General features: G+C 39.0%; 1 protein-coding gene across 6 annotated transcripts in view; it reads right to left on the bottom strand.

The window, feature by feature from the left end:
• The window catches only part of dennd1b (DENN/MADD domain containing 1B), an 88,992-nt gene extending 71,101 nt beyond the window's left edge, over positions 1-17,891 (bottom strand). For all 6 annotated transcript variants that reach the window (XM_043223763.1, XM_043223765.1, XM_043223764.1 and 3 more), the window contains exons 1-2: positions 16,651-17,891; positions 15,915-15,979 (exon numbers count right to left, since the gene is read on the bottom strand). In XM_043223763.1, coding sequence (XP_043079698.1) covers positions 15,915-15,979; positions 16,651-16,667 — 82 coding nt within the window. In that variant the 5' untranslated portion in view covers positions 16,668-17,891. The remainder of the gene's footprint in view (positions 1-15,914; positions 15,980-16,650) is intronic.
• Positions 17,892-21,116: the final 3,225 nt, after the last annotated feature.

Raw genomic sequence — 21,116 nt, 5'->3', positions numbered from 1 at the left:
ACAGAAATGTTAACAATGAAAAATATATTAAAACAGAAAACCATTTTTTTACATTTTAAATCACTCTTCTTTTTTTTTTTTTATACCAAATAAATGCAACCTTTCTCTACTTTCTGAACGGAAAAAACAACACCATGTGATCCTAAACTGCATGATAGTGAAACTGATGTTTAAACAGATGTCACAGTGCAGGACACTGCTGTTAATTCCTTTGCGTCAACTGCTTTGATATAAAAAGAAAGAAGAGGTAAAGGACAATAAAAAGTGTAGTACATAAAGAGATGCAACGGCATAAATGGAGGCAAGAGAAAGCGATAGGTGAGAGGGAGGGGTAATAGAGGGGCATTGCCCTCCAACCACGCACCTTCTGTGCTGCATATCCTGGAGGCTCCCGTGTTCTTACGGATTCAAAAATACCTTGAGACACATGCTTATTCATACACAGAGGCAAAGGACTTGCAAATCTCTATCCCGGTGGGATTTTGGATCGACGGGTGGGGGGGGTGGCACACATGAAAAGCCCCAAAAATTCAGATGAGCTCTTTTATTATTAACACCCGCTCTGTCCCTTCAACAAGCCAGATCCGGCTCCGATTCCGAGCAATGCGATCAAATATTTGCCATCTAGTACGAGTACTCAAAGCGGAGACATAAGGGTTTTGTCACTTTTAAAAAAAAAGACAACAGCGCTTGAATGCACTCAGGTAACACGTCGCAGATAAAGATGTTCTTATTTAGCAATTAACCTCCCGAACGCAGATTTCAGAAATGGAAAAACGTGAAAAACTGACCGATTGGCTGACCAACTGTCACCCTTTTTTGGTAGGGGGGGAGGTTTGTACACTGGGGAATGTAGAGAGATGAAGGCCCCTGTCTGTGGGTGAAAAGCTGTCAAAGGGACCCCGGCTCCTTGCCTCCGCAGCCTCCTGCTGCCATATTGTGAGTGTGTTTGCGCGGGGCGGGCAGACACAAAGGGATTAATGGGTTAAGGCTGAAAGTTGAAGGTTAGGAGGGTAAACCCAACCCCTGCTGCTGAGCCAGGGAGAGAAATGTCACCGTGACAGACCTGGGGCTGCTTAATCCCCCTCTCGCCCCTCTCGCTCCCCAACGGCCTCCCCTCCTGGGCTTGACACACTGAGGCCGCTCCTGTTCCCAGCAGGTCTGCGAAGCGCCCCGAGCCAGTGGGCACACACACAGACACGGAAACAGACAGACAGATAGACACGCACGCACACACACACACACACACACACACACACACACACACACACACACACACACAGGAAGAGGGGCAGACCAACTTGACAGACGTTTCAACTAGGGCTGGGCAGTATAGAACGTACAGCAATAGAAATGTGTCTAGTCGATGGAAAGATTGGCGAGGAAATGTGAAAAAGGTGGATGTGTCTGAAATAATTTAAGATGAATAAAAAAGGTATTAGGCGCAATGCATGTAGAATTCAGCTGATGCGTAGTCACAGGTGTGTGGATGGAGAGTGAAACTGTTTTCTCTAGAAAACTTGACATTTAAGGAATCTCTATAATGCCTTGGAAAATGATGAACTGTGAGCTGTACTGTTGTACTGTACATATAGGTGAAGAACCACATTACCCATAATCCTAAGAAGATCATCCACCAATCAGGAAATTGCAACAAACACACTCCTATGAAGCATTTAATTTTCATTTTTCTAAGTATGTCATATTTGAACTAAAGGCTATATATATATGGCAAACATAAAATAAAAGCCAAAAAAAAAAAAAAAAAAAAAGTATTTTAAAACAATAAATAAAAATTAAATTGTATACAAATTACCGTTATTTAAAATAATTTGGCAACAAAAATTTGAATAAAATAAAATAAAAACTTAAGTTTCAAATAAATTATATAAAGTAAATGAGAACTACAAATGTTTCATTGCAAACTAAAATTTAAGCACTAAAATAACTAAAATTGAAATAAAAGGTAAACAGTTAAAGTAAAATAGAAATAGATAAAAAAGACTAATAAAAAGGAAAACAACCACTGTAATCTAAATTAAAATGATAACTGAAAACACAAAAATAAAAGCTACTTGCATAATATTAATAACAGTGTAGAAATTAATTACAAAAGAACACAGCTGTAATTAGGTCGATGTCGTCTTAACTTGTATGTCTGTAAAAGTAATAGTTTGCAATAAATGCAAAATATGTTGCTTTTAAGCTCAACAAAAGACTTCATTACTTCACTGGACTGTGATTCACTGTGCTTCATTTTCTTATAAAGATGTTATAAGTACAGAGTCTTGTGCCTTTTTCCCTAAGACTCAGTTTGATTTTAATTACTTATTAATGAGAAACAAAAAAAGTTCTGAAAATGCTAGAAAGTAGACTGCTGCGATCAACTGTAGCCTACAATAGCTTAAAAGCAGACCAAGTATTTCATTTGTAAATATCATTACCACAGTTATTTAAAACGCATAACATTTCTTCTAAAAGAGAAAGTAATGCGAGTGAAAATGACCTGAGATTTCGATCACGCCACCCACCATAAAATTCAACCTTGGCCAGGCATACGGTAAGCAGTCTACAGACACAAGATGAATTTCAATAGTATTTAAATGTCTCAAATGACGCTTTTAAAGCATGAGACTGTTTACAACAGTCCTTTCCCAATCATCTCAGCTCTTCCAATCTGACGTAACACGCCAAGGTGGTGGCAGCTCAATGTAGTGCCGTCATTGTTTTCGTCTCACCACCATTGAAAACACCTTGAAGAAGTCTAAAAACCCCATCGGGCGGCGAGGAAAACAATCTCGCCCGCTCGCATCAGAGCCAGCAAGTAATTTGACTGCGGAGCGAACGCCGGCTAATGGGTGAGAATTGAATTGAAATCACCTCGGAGGAGCGAGCTATTTTTCTTTTTTGCTTTCGCACCCAATGTGAAGCCGGCCGTGGGTGATGGCAGGCTTGGGAGGGCCCTTCCAGAGATTCCCCCTGGGCTTCGTGCACGGCTAACCTTCGACAGGACCGCCGCTGCGTGGCAACACGCCGCCGCCCCGAGCGCAGACAGCGCGGGTCAGTCGCAAATCAATGTTTTGACGTCCCGGGAATGCTTGTCTTTAAAAGTCGATACACGCCGCTTTGATAGAGCCGAGGCCGGGGGGAAGAAGGTTAATAGGTGAGTGGTGGAAAGAGCTCACAGCTGACACCACTTTTTACCACCTCTGTCTGTCTATCTGTGAACGGGATGGGTGTAGAGCCAATACGCCCAACGCAAGTCGATTGAGTTGCCAAGCTGTCATCGTACGCTGATGGAAAGCCTCAACATACCTTAATGGTTCCTTGGGATCGAACTGTGTTTAATAAACTGTGTCAACAAGTATTGTGATTATGTGAGGTGTCTTTATCATAGTATTAAGTAGTATCGAAGTAGAGTCTAAACTGTAGAACCCGCAGGGCAAAGGAGACGGTCTGTCAATTACTAAATATAACGTTGTGCCCTATGTAGTGACCGACAAAAGTGGTATCCAAAACCCCTCCGCATTCCTGATTATCACATCAAATGTGTTTTTACTGACTGTTTTTGTGGGATATTGTGCAAAATTTGCGCATTAAATGTGGACAAACAAATTACTTGTCGATGGCTAGGACGAAATCAGATTTCAGCGTCTGGTACAGTAAGCGAAGGGACATTTGTCCACATAACTTAATGTTTAACGATTGGCCGTAAATGTGTTGGGCGCTTAAATTGCGTTAAAAGGCTGTAGTTTCACTGTCCTTTTAAGGCTCATTTATGCCAAGGAGAGTAACAATAGTAACAATTTTAAGGTAACGAAGTAAAGAAACATTAAGGGATAATTTACTCAATCTCACGTCATTCCAAACCTGTATAAGTTACTCTGCAATAGCTACATGTTGTAAGAAGTGTCCAGGGTCTTTACAGTCAAGTATCTTCTGAACCAGACAAACGAGTGCAAACCCATTGAAAACCAGTGGTTCCTGTCTTCATCCAGAGATGAAGGACTATGTGCTGCCTGTCTGCCTTTCCTTTTTGTACCCTCCCTCCATGTCTCCTCCTTCTCCTCTCGTCTCATTCTTGGCCAAAAGGTTAAAATGCTGAACTCGCAACCTCCTTGGCAAAACCTTTTCTTCTTCCGCTCCTTTTTTCGCTCATCTATAAAAGATTTATTTCACAGTATGTAGAGGTCTGGATTAACCCACTCCATGCCCCAGAACAAAGCCATTGTCTTTGAGCCCGAACAGGTCCGTGTAAAGAGGAAGCACCAGCTCCTCGACGTCCACAATAATGCCATTGTGCCTGGCATGCTGGAAGGGTCCTGGTTGTCTTTGGGGGCTCGTCTAGACTTTGAGCCAGCTACTCAAGGAACTGGTAGAAAATCCCATCAAGCAGTGGAGTGAACGTTAACTAAGGTAACCCGCTGTGAACCTGATGAAGATGTCAACCGAACATATGGCAAAAAAAAAAATTCTTTTGTTGGTACAAGGAGCTTTTTTCTTCCCCTCCAGAATGAAGGGGAGTGGAGAGGGGAGGGAGGCTAGTGTTTGGAAGCCAAAAGCAAGGAATAACTGTGGTCATCAGTTTACTTCTGGATCAGTAACTTTATTCTAGCTTCGAGCAGCTCTGCCCCCAGATCTCACAATTAAAAGGGTAAGCAGATTAGCAGGCATCTTTCAAGCTTGAACTGAAAGAAAACACTCAGTCGTTTTAAAATGTTTTTTTCCCCCTCACTCTTTTTTTCCTCACATGCCACAAATAGCATTACATTTCATGCTACTTTAGTTGGCAACAGCCTTAAAAAAGGATATACTTTACAGCAATGATATGCTTCTTTAAAGTATCACACTGATCATTTACTGCCTGTGAACTTCTCTGTGAAAAGAGAAACCCCAAAATTCACATGTACCCTGGACGCTGAGCATGCAAACTACCAAGATTACAAGTTCAGGAAATTTGCAAGAAGTTGTGGTGATTAAAGCTGTCTGTTGTCACGATTATGATATTTTGGCAGGTACTTTGTGTCACATAAGACTGATTAATGATTTGCCTGCATACATGACTTTTAAAGCATAGCCTTGTTGTTGTTGATAATAATAATAATAATAATAACAATAATAAAAATTTTCAGATTAATTGGAAAGCAAAATGAGAAAATAAACATGATTTTTAAAAATGTAAATAATTTAAAAATTAAATTAATTTTTCATTTTTTATTGTATATATACACATACAGACACAATTAAACACACATAAACGTGTGTGTGTGTGTGTGTATATAAAGTAAATACATTAACACTTTTTAGTGATTAAAACTTATTATTGTTTACAAACATGTGTAAAATAATATTACATGCTAAATTAAAATAAAATATTACACACACATACATATGATATAATTATTACTTTCTGTAAAGAACAAAATACTACTATTATAATATAATATAATACTACTAGTAGTAGTAGTCGTAATAATAATACTACAATATGTAATAATTTCATAATTATTACTAATATTATTATGCAATAGTAATAGGCCTATAGTTCTGTCCTGATTTCTCTGTCCTGTGACATTTTAAGGTAGTTGGTATAAACCCCTCGAGCCGTCATTCTGCATTGCGTCTTTTTGCAGCCTAACTCATTTTTCAACAAATGCTCCTCAATCCACATTTGGAGAAATGCCATCATCATCATCGTCTCCTCTTGGTCAGTAGCTTTTTTATAAATCACCTGCCACGCCCAAAAACGCAATCACACTAATGTCAAAGTGAACCTGAAGCTTGTTGCCTTCGTACATCATACGAAACCACGGACTTAAAGTGATTCTGTCTCATTTGCACGCAAGTGAACACATTTACCTCAAATACAAATTCTAAAGCGCCATGATTAAAAAGGTGAAACAGATCAGTTACCGCTATGGCGTAACACACCAATCCAAGCAAAGGATGGGCTCTCCGGCAAACATCAAACACCGACTGTTCCCGTTCTTTATCACAATGTGTGACAATTTGTCAAAAGCCTGCGCGGCTTCATTTGCATATTTTACATACACTTACAGAGTTCAGAAAACAGCTAGGAAACGGCACAGAGAAAGAAAAAGAGGAATATAAAAAAAAAAAAAAAAAAAAAAAAATTGAAGCTAGTTGGGGTGCAACCCAATTTCACAGCTTCATGATTGAGTGGAGCAGCATATGGATGTCGGCTATGTGACAGTCCCGGCATATCACTGTATATTAGCGCAGTCTGTCACAATACATGTCCAATCGCGAGAATGTTTATCAACTGTCTGCATGTGAAAGATTTTTTTCTTTTTTTGCATACCATTTGGTTGGGCTTATTGCTAGCACGCAACGTCGGGAAAGAAAGCCAGCGCACCACAAAGAGAATAAACAACATTCAAACAATCTGCCTCGCAAATCACACCTTAACTCCTGACTCAAGGGTAATTTATATGCGCAGTACAGACAAGGGAGGGAGGGGGTTGTACTGGAGGCATTGCCAAGCTCGCTAATCACATCAGTCATCAAACTGCCTTATCTCAAGCAAGGCTACATCTCACGGACATTAATATGTCTTTACCTCTTAAAGGGGGGCAGCCGTGACTCCGGTTTGGGTGCGCGAGGAGAAAAGCTGGAAAGGGGCTGCAGCAGGTAATCACAAGTTGCAAACCATATGCTCGCACCATCTGCCTCACACATAACACATACACGCATCTAAAAATGGGCTACCTTGCAGGAAAAACTCAATTATCTATTAAAGCATATGACAATTAGGCATTGGACAGAGAAGGTGTTTTTATAAGTACTGTACACTTTTGTAGTGCCTATATGCCTTCAGGCGATCAGCGGTGACCTCCGGGAAACCGACTGTTGTGGGATAAAAATAGAGAAACGTGTGAATTCGGGAACTGATGTATCTGTGATATGTTATGATGTGCGATTCGTTTCAGCAGAAGTGTTGCTGAACTAAATGTGATAATGCAAAAACGATTCTGTACCACGAAAACTACAGAAAACTATGTGGTCTGATGACTCTCGTGAGCGATTCTTTTTGAACGATTCATTAAAAGAATCGTAATGAAGCACCGAATCATTCAGAGCAGTTTTACTGATGCCGATCATAAAAAAAATGACAGGCATTTTGCATATTTTAAGACTGATTAACATGTATTTTGGTTTTTATAAAAGTCTTGAGGGAGGAAAAAAAAAAAAAACTTTATAATAATAATAATAATATTAAAAAAAAAAAAAAAAAAAAAAAAAAAAAAGATTATTTTTAACTTGACACTTTGTCTAAGAGACACTGTTCGATAATTACTTTGAACTTTCTGATTCAAATAAATGCTGTTGCCTCAATTTTCTATGCATAAAAAAAAATTGAATGATTTGTTAAGGATCATGTGACACTAAAGACTAGAAATGCTGAAAATCCAGCTTTGCATCACAGAATTAAGTCACATTTTAAAATGTACTCAAACAGAAAACAGCTCAATTGTAATATATTTCCCAATATGATTATTTTTACTGTATTTTGATCAACTAAATGCAGCTTTGGTGAGCAAGAGACTTCTTTTGAAAGCGTTACATTCTTACCGACCTCAAACTTTATAAAAGGTAGTGTAGCTTATCATATAACAAGCATTTCTGGCAGGAAATGATGAATGGTTTGAGGAGGAGAGAGGCATGCTCACGTACTTAACTAATGACAGTACTGTATGCTAATTCCATCTGACACTCCCTGAATCAGAGAAGGAGTCGAGGACCAATCAAGTGAGAGACCACGGTTTCATGTGTGACAACAAAGACCTCATGGATGAGTCACATGATATTCAATGACAAATAGCACGGCAAAGCCCTCACAAAGACAAGCGGTGGGGACTGACCTACATTCAGCGGTGAAAAGTGGGCTGGAGCCCAAAAAGAGGCCAGCGCTGTGATACCAAACTCAAAAAAAAATTGCCACAAGTCACTCTGCACGTGAACATTTTTAGCCGAGGTAGGCCTATATTGCAGCGTTTAAAAAATGAGAACTGAACTAATGTAACAAGTCTGGTCTGCTTTTAAGGTTACTAGAAAACTTTTTCTGTTGGTTTTAAAAGATAATCACTACGTTCACCTAACTGAGATACTTTTTGGTAATCATAAATACACAAAAAAAAGGACAAATTCAATTGTTTTAAATAAACAAGCATCACTTCATTTAAAGCAAACTTATAATAATAAAAAAAAAAAAAGTCTTGTCTAAGAAACACAGTGGTTGAACATGTGCATCTTGATGTGTATGGCTGTGGTGTTTAAGTAACTATTATTAGTAGTAGTTGCAGCATCAATGATATTAATGATACTAAATATGATCGTATTTTGCACACACACACTATTATTAACTATTATTATGACTGATATATTAGTAATGATAATGATACATTTGGTTTAGTGCTATACACACACACACACACTTATGTGAACAAAAGTTGTTTTTTTTTATTTTGGATACAAATGTCGATCATTTGACAGCACTAATTTGGCCTGTGTGCGTATATTTAATCTCATCAGACATCAGAATGATAAATATCATATACTGTTACCATAATAATGTTTATTTAAATAATTATTATCATTAGTAGTGCATGTTACCCAAATCACACATATATCATATATATACACAACACATATTGCATTGTAAACACAAAAAAAGAAAAAAAAAAGCGCCTATAGAAGAATCTAAGCAACTTTCAGCAGATCTTTGTTTAGAGTTGGCCTTTTCAGTATTTGTTGAAGTGAAGGCAAACTTCCTCCCTGGGTTCAGTTTCCAGTGCTTGAAATGACACAACGTGATAATCTAAATCAGCAAGATAAATTATTTACCACATCCTCACTTTCGATGTCATTACACAACCCCAAGAATAGACGTGCCAAGAAGGCTTTCTATGTTCTAGCAGACTGACTGCGACACTGCACTCAAACGAGGAAGTCTGGATAGCTGGGAGAGCTGCCTGAAAGATTACACCAATCAGCAGATTCGTCGTAACGCCGGTCCCGTGTACAGGTCAAACCACCTGAGAACAAACAGGCCGCCACCCCGCAGGGCCTGACTGTTCCCGTCACATCTGCTGAACTTCACTCGCCAACACCGGACGCTACATTGCCGGCCTTGCCATCCAGCTGCAGTAACAAAAAACGCTAACATGTCAATCAAAATCAATCATTTGACACAAAAAGAGAAGGCTCTCCTGTAACACGAAGGAGTTTAGGAACCGTCCAGAGCTGGTGATTTTGGCAAAACTTCCGTCGTAATCTTAAATTCATATATTCACAGCCCCAGTGGAACAGCTTCAGACTGTTCACAACTAACGAGACTCTTCAGCGCGGCGAGAGAAGAAAAAAGCAGCATGAAGTGAAAATCCGTAACTTGCAGAACTGGAGGTCAATCTGAATTCACTTCTGAGTAGGGGTGGGTGGGATAACTTATTCCGTGGCTTCAAACTAAAGCTTTTTTCCATCATTAAGCTCTATTTTTTGGGTGATGCTGGCAAAGGGGGACTGGGAAGGCTTGATGAAGTTGCCCAAGTATAATGAGGGCAGATCAAACCGAATTGAATCTGCATGACTATAAAGTAAAAGAAAATCATGCGCAAACTAGCCTGTAGCCGTTATGAGTAATGACCAATCAACACCATCTTAGGCGCAGCGGCATTGTTAGTCTGACAAGCGGAGCTCCACCAAAGTGTTAGCTGGCGCTGCACCCGAGACACAGCTGAGCGCCAATCAGGTTATTTAACAAGGTGGGGGTCAAATAGCAAAAAAAAAAAAAAAAAAAAAAGACCCTTGGCTCACAGACCTGTCAAAAGCTGGTGCGTAAAACTTGAGTCAGGGAAATATATGTGCTAACACACTCATTCGGAAAAAAACAGCTACAGGTACATTTTAAAAGTATTTCTTCAAATGACTCAAACTTCACATGACAAAGTCGAACAGGTTAATCCTGTAGCCCACTAACGTAACTTGATCTCAAAAAGAAAAGTCAAACTTGGTACAGCTTCTTTTTTTGTTTTTACCTTACAATTAGAGATTCTTGCTAAAAAAAACACAACTTTATTATTACGCTCGCTCATTATTTTGAAAGAAATGATAATCAGCTTCATTTTACATGTACCTCCCACACTATTTGTGCAAGTGACATATAGGATACACAAGTTATACAGTTTGTCCGGCGGAGTTCTGTGAAATTCTGTCAACCTCGTTTTTACTCACCCACATGTTGTTACAGTTCCTGTGAAAGTTTGTTTCTTTTGTTAAGCTCAAAACGTTCACAACCAAATAGTCATTGACTGGTCAAAAAAAGAAGATATTTTGAGAAATGATGGTAACTTTTAAGTTGATGGTACCCATTGACTTATAGTTTTTCTGTGGGTGATGGTGGTTTCTGTAGCTGATGGACACGGTTGACTTCTATAGTTTCTATAGCATGGTGAAAACTATAGAAGTCAATGGCTACCATCAACTATTCGGTTGATTTCTCAAATATCTTCATCTTTTCTCCTTGTACAGGTTGGAACCAACATGATAACGCTTAATTGATAACAGAATTTAAAAGTTTTGAGTGAACTATGCCTATAAGGCGCTATCACATTAGCAACATCTGGAAAATTCCAATAGTCGACTGCCAATTTCTGATAGCTCACACAAACATACACATAAATCACTTTCAAACCAAGTAGCTTTCTCTTGGTTAACTTAAACTTGCTGCAAAACCTGCTGAAAATTTTTTTCAAATTCCTGGGTTCATGATACTATTAAAACTTTTTTTTAAGAATCTAAGAATTTAAGAATCCCATATTTAATGACCAGAATATCATAGAAAGTTGGATTCTTTTTTTCCTGTTTTTTTTTTTTTATAATTACTTATTAATGCCACAAATCACCCTAACATTCCATCGGCTCGAGCAACTATCACTTACATACTTTCTAAAGAAATTTAATACATTTATAAAAAAATAGGGTGCGGGAAAATAACACTTTATATTAATACATAAATAACTGTACAAAATTTATACAGGTTTTGGTACCAGGTTTACCACCTAGCCACACAGGTCCTTAACACCAATGAAAATACACTTGGCCTGTGCGAAAGAGAAATAAAGCTGTTGGTCATCGGTGGAAAATCACTTTGCTAATTGCAGCACAAGTGTAGTTGTAAATTTCAGGTCTATTATATTTTATTGCTTTATTACTGGGTGCAATCTGGATGAAAAGAGGAGGCAAGACAGGTAGCATCTGTCTCCACCTACTGCCTTGGCACAGTCAGCATCATCTGCTGGCTTTGGCACAGGGCATGAAAAACATCAATGCGGCTCACTAGTGCCAAGCACAAGCGTGGCAGTCATGCTTAATCCGATCTGGCAAAGTATTCATCTTCTAATGTTAGCTAAAATAAGTCACCTACTCAGTCTCTGGGCCTGTCAACCCCAGACCTGTGCTGGAAAAAGAAACATAACAATGACAATTCTAGTTTCTAAAATGCATCTATATTAGAGATGTGCAAAGACATGATTTTGTCAGTTGGTTGTTCAGCTGTCTTAAAGTATCCTGTATAATTAGCTCATTTTTTGGATTCAATTGACCCTTAAAGTTTGGGGTGAGTTTTCGCTATCGTTGCTGTTTGTTTTATCATTTTGTATTATTTTGGTTTGTTTTGTTTTTTTAAAGGAAATTAATACTGCTTTCATATAAATGCTGTCGTTTTGAAATTTTTTTAAATTTAAAAAAAATAAAAAAAGTGAAAAATATCACATTGAAGTATTAAATTGTCAACTAAAATATTATGAACACAGATGTTTTATTATTGTTAATAGAAATTCTGAATCAGCATATTTGAATGATTTCTGAAGAATTCTGTGACACTAAAGACTGGAGCAACGATGCTGAAAATGCAGCTCTGCATTGCAGGAATACATTGGACAGTTATTTTTAAGTGGTACAAAAACATTTGGCAATATTACCGTTTGTACTGTATTCATCATCAAATAAATGCAGCCTTAGAGAGTAAGACAGACTTCAAAAACCTAAATGTTTTTCACCTCAAACTTCAACATTCGAAAACTGTTAAACAATGTGACAATTCAAACACATTGTTCATAGCAGGATGCTGAAAAAGTGCAAGATGTAACACAGTGGTTAAGTGTTTAGTTACAGCAGTGGTGCTTTAAAGAGAAATTTAATATAAACACAAAGGTTTCACTGTAGACACCGTCTAGCACCCTAGCTAAAATACAATTGTCAAACTTTTACGTGACTATTGTTTCCGGCCATTGGAAATAAAAAAAAAGTCCCTATAAAAAGGTAGCAAGACAACGTGATGTTGTGAAACTGAAATGCATCACTACTAGAAAATGCCTTCAAGAGTAAACTTGTGTGGACAGAGAGGGAAATGAAAAATGACACAAAGGCAGAGGGTGGTTTCCTCTAACTAGTATCTAGCAATAAACACTAACTGATCGCCAAAACAGACCTTACCACTTTTATTGCAAGCTGTAGCTCACACCACAAGGTCACGGGTTTAATTCCCACGAACTGATAAAATGAAATGTAATGCAACTGAAATGTACATGCAGCTCCATTTGATTTGTCTGACTTTTGCTGTAGAGAAACTGAGCTGATCAAATATCAAATTAGACTAAATGACACATGAGGTGAGTACGGAGTCAGAATATCTGATGAGATACAACCAATGTCCTTGAGTGCTTCATGTTACCACAACTGCTCTAGAATCACCCCATTTGGCTACAAAAATATGCAAACCGATATCCCTCATGTTCGACCAGCATGAAACTCAAGAACTGGGCAGAGAGCACTCAATCATATGCTTTAATTGGAAACAAGAAAAGAACTATTACTGTGTAAACCTCAACATTAAATTTGAGACAAGATATTGTCTTTGGTGAACAACCGGTCTGTTATCTCAGGTTGGAGTCGGTTTCTGTTTTTATGCCATTTTATCACTCAATCTTGCGGATAGCACAGGTTGTATTTCTTTTTGAAACTGACTTCTTATATCGAGCTGAACCTACGTACCATAGATTTTGGTTGAAATCAAAATAGGATCATTTTGGCAATATTTAATCAAAACTAAAATGTATAAGCGAGAAATTGACCGATTACTGGCACCAATGTTAAGCATGTTCATGGTTATCAGTATCAATCATTTTTAAAACCGATTTGTCGATAACATTTATTTTGATTTATTAAAGCAACCTTCAGCAGATTTTTGAGTTTTCCCCAACTTATTTTTATTTTCACAACGTTTGTTATGCAAACAAGAATTAGAGAAAACTCGAATCGATTTTAAGTTGGCTCAACTTTTTTTTTTTTTTCAGTGCAGCAAGTGGCGCTTTCAAATGTCTCCATCCTGGCAGAAGCACTATAAATACCCATCTATAAAGAAAACACCTAATTCTCATTCATTTGTAACTGTGTACTAACTCTGAAAGTAATCCGTTAGGGTAGGTTTAGGGTTAGCAGAATAATTTGACAAATACTCATAGTGAGTATGCTGTGAAACCATTATAATAAAGTGTTGAAAGAAACTAAGCAGAGAGTCTACTGATACTCTGACTGCTAGTTGCCATGTAGTTACTTACTGTTAGAATGTCTGTTGTCGACTATCGAAAAAAGTGTTACCCAGGTATCCTTTGTGGGTTTACTTGGCTTTATATTGTTTATATTGGAATCGGAATTCTAGGGTACCATTAGAATTAAGAAATCTATAGTGAGATAACCTTTTTGCCATAGCATCCAGCCCTATTTCAAAATATGAGTATGTAAAAATCAGTATTGACACTGAAAAGCACGTATCGGTCAACCCCTAATGAGCTCAGCTCAATAAAGCCTATAAGTCAGCTCCAAAAGGGAAAATAAAATGTGATCATTTAAAGAAACAAACTGATAAAATAATTTAATCCAATATTTTGTAATAATATCATAAAAATATATCATATATATGAATAGGCCTGAGCCAATAACAACTTTTTGTTGTGCAATATATTGCCCCATAAATAAATAAATTGCAATAAGTGAAATGATTAAGACTATTTTATGCCACTGAATGTATGGTCATAATGCGAGTAGGCCTACACACTTTCAATTGAATACAAACATTTAATTGCTAAAAAATATTTAGATCTTGGAAATTTCAAAATATTAGATACCTTAAAAATGTGAATAAACATTTTCTTACAAGTAAAAAAAAAAGAAAGACAAATGCACAACTTATGGAGATTCTTTCCATCTACAGATTTTTTCCCTCTGAAAAGTAGGGGTGCACACTATTGTTGAAAAATACTATCCTTTTTAGCGGTCAGATCTCTGTATGCACAAAAAGCACAGCTTCCTAAACAAGGCCATATCTGCAGATTAAACTTTTTTGCAGAGTAATTTTACTAGCACCTCGTGACTACACCATGCAGCAAAAGAGTGGAACGCAAAAAACTGAGGTCTTGTACATATATTGTGCGATAAGTCGATATATTAATTATTGCAATTTTTGAGATGAAGTTGTTATACCCTTTTTGAGCTTTAGCCCAACGCAAAAAACCATCCCCTTTGGGTCAGAACGATGGGAACACAAACATGAGGGTTAAAATGATGGCGTAATCCAGAGAGTCTGGTCAGGAAATGAGACGATCGCCAACATGCGATGAAGAGGGAAGTGGGTCGTAGCTTATTTCAACTTTTCACGTCAGCGGCTGGACCGGGAACATTTTCAGCAACAGCTGCTTCCGTGAGCCACCTGCTCCTCACCTCTTCAACGTCAAAACAGAAAGAATAATGAGGGGTTTCGGGGTAGGAGCAAAAAACGGCCGACATTAGAAAAGTTGAACCTGTAACAAGCAGTCGTTCGTATCCGTTTACTTCTTATTGAATCAAAACACGGGAATGTTTTCATAACGGTCTCGCTTCACGGCGCGGCACAGCAGTCGTTACTTGGTCCGTTAAAGCTGCGTGGTTTCTATTCAGCCTTGCAGAGCTCAAAGCGTACGAAGAGACTGACAAACCGAGATCGATATCACCGCCAATCAACCCACTTCTTACGCCAAACGCATCTGCAGGTTTTTCTAAGAAGTAAATGCAAACCCTGCGAAACGCACCCGAAGCCAGGCCACCGAGAAGACCTGAACGTCAGATCGCGGACACCCTAAGGATCTACAGCAATCGTTTCCTTCCCGTGAATCCCCTGGAGACAAAATACATCATTTACTCATCCATTTCAAGCACGGAAAACAGCCAAGCAGCCTCAGCCCCGAACCAGAGTCACACATACGAAAGCTGTCGAGGTTTCACTATGAAGGCTTTCAGACGGTACAAAGTTAGAGATAGTTACCATAACCGATTATAAACATCTAACTGGAAAGTAGACTTTTATATTGATTTTTTTTTTAGATATTTTTGGTATTATATTATGTTTATTGTGGTATTGCATGTTATGCATTAAAACTGTTTTAATTATTTTATTAAATTCGATTTTTCTGTGTTTTTGTGAATTTGCTGAAAATCGTGTTCGTGATAAACGCTTCTTTTTTGATTTCAGGGTATTGTTTATGTCTCTCGTCTGCATTTTTGGATGGTCTTGCACAACGTATAGTGCCATATCGCACATCAGTCACCCTGATCTGTATGTTGTCGCTGACACTAAACTTACAAACACCGCCATACACCTTTCTAAAACACAAACATATTACTTAAAAGCCACGAAAATATGAGCGGTGTTACATAAGCATGTACAAACATAACTTTCATGCCATTTCAAAGCATGCTGACTGCAAGCAAGATAAAGTTAGTGACTTAAAGACAGGTCTAAGAGTTTCAACTATCAAATTATACAAACACCACACACAGCAAAGTGAGGAATGAAGGCTCACCTTCATTTTCAGACGATGGACACGCAACCTGAAGAGCCAAATCAAAAGTTCTCGCAGGATTCTCGCTGAAAGAGGAAATACAAGTCACCAACTTAAAAACAGCTGTTTGAGGCTGTTAAAAAAAAAACAGTTTGCACAGAAAAACGAACATTTTGTTTCCGTTTACTCCCTCGTGTCCTTCCAAACCAATGCGACGCTAATTATTTTGTTAAGTAATAAACAAAACAAGGTGTTAAGCAAAGTGGCGGTCTCAGTCCCCATTCCCTGTCAACGCACGGTTCTCGTTCAGCAAAAGTGAACGGCGACTAACACCTGCAGAAGAAAAAGTTATATACCTTTGAGTGTTAATTTTAGAGAATGGAGACCAGAAAATAAAGTGTGCGATTATTACGCTCCCGACACGTCGATTCGGTGCGCTGTATTACGCAACAAATAAATAAATGCTAATAGCAAGACATGTTTACGGCGTCTTATTCCTTCAAAACGGAATATGTGCGGCTGTCACGTTTAAATGGCTGTAGAGGAATGCGGCTAGGCTAGTTAGCATGTCTGAGGTAAACAGCTAACCGGTCAGCTGGACCTGTCATCTCCTCTCATTAGCCGAATGAGCTAACTAACGGATTTACAATCTCCGCTATCTTCGTTTTAACCGCACGACGGACTTTTATTACAGACACCGATAACGCGTGGCGCGACACAGCGGAAGAACGCGCGAGGTAAACAAGCGTGGACTTACTTTATCCTGCTGTCCATGGCTAAAGCATCGCGTCAGCAGTAGCTCGCGCCGACGGCGGGAAAATAAAACACCGTCGCGCGCCGCCTGCGAAGCCTCTAGTCTACCTGACGGAGAGTCGCGGGTGCTGCCGCATGTCCGTGTCTGTCGGCGACGCTTCCTGGGCGCGCGGCTGACCGTTTCGGTTCCCCCGGCTGTGATCCTGCAATAAAACACCAGGAAGCACCTGGGTGGCGCGAGCGAGCGCGCGCGCGCGTTTCGGTAGGATAGCAGAAAGAATTAAACCGTCGTCATTACCGACTCGCGCCCATGCTCTTCGCGCCCCGCGTGAGTTTATTTTCGCCGTGAAACGCGGAACGAGACTTTAGCTGGAATATCAACGACTGACAGTCCCGGTCTCCGTTCACCATCACCGAACGGCATGAGACGCAACAGGAGCGAACGGCGACCGAGCCTGTGGGTCGCTAATAAAGTCTCTTTTTGTGTGTGAAAGAAATGATTTCGAGGTTTGGAACAACATCGGGATCAGCGGGTGACATTTTTTGAGCGAACTGTCTCTTTAATTGCGCCTGTCAAAACATTTTTTTCTCTTGCACGCGTGCACAGGCATGTCTGCCGACGCCGTCTTGCACGTTATGCATGTTTTTGTGGTTTACAAATACCTTTTTTATATCGTTGCGCCATAAAATGCTCCTGAGGAATGGGAACGGCGTTTATGGCGTTTAGAAATAGGTTTGTAAAGAACGAGGGCTGTTTATAAGATAAACAGTTTCTAGTGGTGAGGCAAAGGAAGTATAAATTCACACCACCCACTTGTTTAAAAAATAGCTTGTGATTCTTATGGGTCAACGCCTAGTCAGTAAAAACGCGGACATGCGTTTGTATTTGTCTGTTTCCTGCGGAAAAATACTACAGGTTTGTGTGAATGTGGTTAATGAAGGCAACTCTCGGTACTTTACAGGCCACTGGCTTGTCATTTCGAAGTGAAATGAACCTGATAGTTTTTTCAGATGCTGTAGTGACTTTTTTCTTAATGCATTGTTTATCCTCTCAAAAACCACTTCAGTAAGTTGAAGTATACCGGGGACTTGAATATGATGATCTGTAGCTTAATAGGCACAGATGAGAGTCAAGTATATAATGAAGGCAGATGAAGTATAATTGCCTGAAATATGTTCTAAGAGCAAAGATGTTTTTTTAAATGTCAGGTCAGTGCAAGTTGCCCCGTGTTTTAAATGTCACACACACACACATATATATATATATATATATATATATATATATATATATATATATATATATATATATATATATATATATATATATATATATTTATTTTTATTTATTTTTACACAATTACATTTGTTGGTCAAAACCATGATTGTTTAATATTTAAATTAGCTATGAGAGTTGGTTTGCATTTCATGATTGCTTAATCTTTTTAACATTTAATGTCATTAAAAAGGTCATGACAGACAGTTTGCGTCTAATTCTTCTGCCTGTCTGTCGTCACAGAAGGTCAACGTGCATTCGATGAACAGCATTTAAATGTAAAGTAGCAGCGGATCTGATTGACGCACAACGGAAATGTTTGACTGTAAAGAAATGATTGATATTTAAAAAAAAAAAGGATGTTTTTTTTTCAGTATAGCCAAAAGTGCGCCAACCCTATTGCTATTTTGTACTTTTTATATTTTGTATATAATTCTTTTCGTTATCTGTCTTGTCCTGTCATCCTGTTGCGCTGTAGAGCTTCTGTCACTAAAACAAATCACTCATATGTGTAAACATACCTAGCAATAAAGTTGATTCTGATTCTGATTCACCTGTATGTAGTTTTCCCTCTACTGCAATTCCACAGTCCAACAGAGGGGGCGCTTGGATGCATCGTGTACACAGCGCAGAATATGAAAAAGCACATGAGGAAGAGCACAGCGTTTTTAACATTTATTGGTGGCAGAGGGCGAATATAGTTTTTCTAACGACCACATCTTTTTGGCCACTTAGGCAGCGGTTGTGAACGCTAAGCGTCAACGCCTCTGTCAGAAGCGCGCGAGGAACGTCTTTGACAGCACTCTGCAGTTTCTCTTTTAGGCGCGAGCTATGCTGCTGCTGCTCGGTTCGGGTAGACTTTTAGCATTAACACGTTTTAAACAAGGTCGAGCTAATGCGATAAGGTCAAAAGAGGTCTACGGTATGAGAACGCGGCGTTCACATTGCGCTTCGCGCGAATCGATTTCCAATACGAATACGGCCGCGTCACGTGACGCGAGCACGCTCTCGGACGAAGACCGATTAGTTCACGAACTCCATATGGACGCGTGCAAGGTAAGAGCGAAAGCAAACTACAAGTCTAGCAGCTGGTGTGACACTTACAGAGACCCGTGTAGATAAGCTGCAGACCAAATCGATGGCCTGGATGGCTCGGTAGTATTGGAGGTTTTTACATTTTCAAAGAGCACACTAGACCTCTGGCTTGCAGACTGGTCCGGCTACTTATGTATATGGAAGACTGGGTCATTTATGAAAGTTCCTTTTGGCTGTCAGGAGCGATGTAGTTTGATGGCCGAGGGAAAGTTGTGGAAGACCCCGTAGAGTTGGAGGATGCACAGACAGTGTCAGCTTCACTATGGAGCCAAAGGATGGCATCTGAAATGGCATGCCACAAAAAGCGCCTCGGGCCCTTTTGGCGTCGGAGGCTGTCATAAATGAAGCCGGCTCTTTCAGAGGAAGAGCCAGGAATGATGCTTAAGAAACACGTTTGCGTTGTGTTTCCACTGCATTTTCATCGATGCGGAAGACTTGTTAATTTCCAACTTTTTCAAACCGATTCAATTTAAGCATATTTCTTTGATAGCTGTGTAGAAGTTTAATATTTAAGCTGAAATATGTTCTTTACACGACACTGATCCATATAAGCTGTCTTGTCATATTTTGACATAAAAAAAACCCAATCATGTTTACAGAATCGGAAAAGAACATACATTGACCCTGGAACCGGCTATAGTGTGTTTACCGAGTTTGCGCACAAAACAAGAGGAAGATGCTGCGGGAGTGCCTGTAGACATGTAAGCTTCGTGTTTTTCTGCTGTGTATCTTCACAAGAGGGCTGAAAACAATTTGCAGCCAGCACTGTGTATATTTTATATTAAGCATTTTTTATTTAGAGTAAATTTAGTTGATTTTTTTTTATGGATTACATGATGCTGAGACGTTCTGTCAGTAACCCGCAATACATAATAAAAGCAAACTGCCTACACGATACTATTCTTTTTTTAACTTTACAGCACCCATATGTTAACTCTAAACTTCTTGTTTTTCTCGACAGTGTCCGTACGGGCAAATTAACGTGGAGGATCCCGCTAAGAAGAAAACCTTCAACTCTTTGTTTTATGTATAGCAGTAAATGTTAAAATCGGCTGAACAACTCATTTTGTGTGCTCCCGTATTGAATTTGGACTTCTTTTAATGCACATTCGTCTTACACTCTGTTTAAAATGATGAAATACGCTACACCAGATGTGCAACCCACACTCCAGGAAATGGTTTGAATCACATCTATCCACTGTGATTTGACTTACAGGAGTTGGTGTGCTCCTCTGTCAGATGAATTCCACAAGCGGGAATTTTCGCAGTGATGAATATTCATACGGTTACAGGCGATCTTAATTTTGACAGCTGTCAATTCAGACTATGTGCTTCCTCCCTGGAAGACCAAGAAAACGCAGTGGAAGATGAAGTCTTCTCATACATGCGTGTTGACGTTAAATACATAGGTTTAGAAGGCTTTATTTCACGTGTAAAAAAATATATATGCGTAATAAAAAAAATTGTATGTGAAGAATTCACAGAAGTATGTATTATAATTATTTTATATAACTTTAATAAAACGGATACCTTTTTTGAAAAGTATTTTGGCTTTGCTTCAACAGGTCTTGTACAATCGACATATGTTACATACAGGGTTTGTTTAAAGGCCCTTTCAGCAATGACTGTATGTTCTCAAGGTTTTGTTTGCATGGTTGTGTATTTCCGCATAAATAATTATTTAATTGCATACTGAGATATTACTATTAATTGAAATTACATCATATTCAGTTGTTAGAGTCTGCTGCCTCCTGGCAATTATATGCATCTTCATATTTCCCTGTCTGATTCATATCTCCCTGTGGCTAACTGAGATTGATACTCTGGTCTATTTAAAACTAAACAAAACTGAGATTTCTGCTCAAACATTGCAAGTACACAGATCACATACAGATTTTTGGAAATCTCTTTGTTTCTCATCATGCGCAGTCATTGTATTTACATGATACTTTGTCTGTAGATATGCAAAGCCAAGTAGGATTTTGCCCCAGGCACTCGGCCATCCAACCTGTCACGCAGCATTGCAGGGCAGGAACAAGGAAACGGTCTCTGAATGCGGGAATGTGTGTGTAGCAGAGCTCTGTCCCAGCTTTGCCGACTGG

The sequence above is a fragment of the Puntigrus tetrazona genome, chromosome 22 (assembly GCF_018831695.1).
Source record: "Puntigrus tetrazona isolate hp1 chromosome 22, ASM1883169v1, whole genome shotgun sequence".
NCBI classification, from domain to species: domain Eukaryota; kingdom Metazoa; phylum Chordata; class Actinopteri; order Cypriniformes; family Cyprinidae; genus Puntigrus; species Puntigrus tetrazona.
The sequence above is the reverse complement of the archived record's forward strand: the minus strand, read 5'-3'. Positions and strand labels throughout refer to the sequence as shown.